This window comes from Acanthisitta chloris, unplaced genomic scaffold (genome assembly GCF_000695815.1).
Source record: "Acanthisitta chloris isolate BGI_N310 unplaced genomic scaffold, ASM69581v1 scaffold14259, whole genome shotgun sequence".
NCBI classification, from domain to species: Eukaryota; Metazoa; Chordata; class Aves; order Passeriformes; family Acanthisittidae; genus Acanthisitta; species Acanthisitta chloris.
The window spans coordinates 1,309-3,105 of NW_008692056.1; the positions used below are offsets into that span (position 1 = coordinate 1,309).

General features: G+C 57.6%; 1 protein-coding gene across 1 annotated transcript in view; it reads left to right on the forward strand.

Annotated features, from left to right (window-relative positions):
* LOC103809651 (ATP-dependent RNA helicase DQX1-like) overlaps positions 1-1,645 on the forward strand; it is a gene marked incomplete at both ends in the record, with an annotated part of 2,256 nt that extends 611 nt beyond the window's left edge. Inside the window, 3 exon segments of the mRNA XM_009082506.1 lie at positions 1-136; positions 949-1,185; positions 1,630-1,645. The exon segment at positions 1-136 is cut by the window's left edge and continues 10 nt beyond it. Of these exon segments, the coding sequence (XP_009080754.1) occupies positions 1-136; positions 949-1,185; positions 1,630-1,645 (389 nt within the window).
* Between the last annotated feature and the right edge of the window lie 152 nt (positions 1,646-1,797).

Sequence of the window (1,797 nt, forward strand, 5' to 3'; positions counted from 1 at the left end):
GCACAGCCCGCTGCCGCAGCTGCTCTACCGGGAGCCGCCAGCCCATGGGCACGTAGCTGCCGCCTGCCAGGCCGTGCTGGACATCCACCGGCGCCAGGAGCCCGGACACATCCTGGTCTTTCTGGCCAGTGAGCAGGTGGGCTGTGAGCACCTGAGGGAATTGGGACAGGGGGGTTCTTCTTGGGTGTGTGAGGAGCTCCGAGGATGTCAGGGGATGCTGGAGGTTAAACTGGGGGAGCTGGAGCTTCTGAGAAGGGGCTCTGGTGGGCACGGGGAGGCAGGCACAGAGCACAGTGAAGTACCCTGACTTGGGAATGGAGATGCTCCAAGTGTCGTTGGGTGTCATCTGTTCTCCCTGTCCTTCCCCAGGAGATCAGAGTGCTGCACAGCCATCCAGAATCACAGAATCAGTTGGGCTGGAAGGGATCACAGTGGGTTATCTGGTCCAACCTCCTTACTTGAGCAGGACCATCCTAGAGCACATGGCTCAGGATTGAATCCAGGTGCACCTTGTATACCTCCAGTGGGAGAATCCACAACCTCTCTGAGCAATCTGTTCAGTGCTCAGTGTCTGCACAGGAAAGTTCTTCCTCATGTTCAGGGGGCACTTCTTGGGCATCCGTTTTTGCCTGTTACCTCTTGTTTTATTGGTTTCCACAAGTGAGAGGAGTCTGACTTCATCATCCACTTTCCATTCATGTACTTGAATACATTAATGAGGTGCCCTCTCAGTTGTCTCTTCTTGAGACTGAACAGGCCCAAGTCCTTCAGCCTTTCCTCAGTGAGGTGCTACAGTCCCTTAATTTTTGTTGCCCTCCATTGGACCTACTCCAGTAGTTCCATGTCCCTCTTGTACCAGGCAAAGGCCATGGCACTGCACCTGGGCTTGGGACTGGGGACACTCTGAGTGTCAACATATGTCACCTGTGCCACCCTGTCCTTCCCCAGGAGATCTCAGAGTGCTGCACAGCCATCCAGACCGAGGCTGTGGCGCTGAGCCCGGCGCTGGGCCCACTGCTGGTGCTGCCACTGCACCCCGGAGTGGGCCGTGCCGCGCAGCGGCTGTATGAGCCGCCTGAGGAGAGCCGGGAGCGGCGTGTCATCGTCACACACTGGCTCGGAGACTCGTCCTTCTCGCTGGGCACCGTGCGCTTTGTCATCGACTCGGGGCTGGAGCTGCGCAGCGTGAGTGGGACGGGGACGAGGGGCTGGATGGTGGGGCTGGCTCTGCTCCGGTGTGTGAGCTGTGGGATCATCTTGGCTGGGACCGTGCCATGATATTCCAGGTTGGGATGTTGCAGATAGTGTTCGAAGCCAGGCTGGACAAAGCCTTAAGCAACCTGGTCTAGTGGGAGGGGTCCCTGCCCACTGCAGGGAGGGTTGGGACTAGATGATCTTTAAGGTCCATTCCAACCCCTTAACATTCTATGATTCCATGAAATATTTTAACTATATAATAGCGTTAACAGTATTTTTTGTGCCTTACAGCATTTAGCAGATTCCTTGCTGCATGTTATTCTCAAGGGGTTTGCCCTGGGGAGGTGGCAGCACTGGCACTGCACAGGCAGGTGAGGGGCCCTGGGGGTCGACTGAGATCCCTGCAGTATCCCACTTGCAGCCTCACCACAGGTGTACAACCCCCAAGGTGAGATAGATCCCTGCCCTGCTGTCCCTCCTCCGGGCTACTGTCCCACCCCCAGGACCCCTGGCAGCCCTGTCCCTGTCCCACCTCACAGTCCCTCTCCTGCAGGCACCTGCTTGCGCCTGTACTCAGAGGCCTTCGAGCAGCGCCTGCCC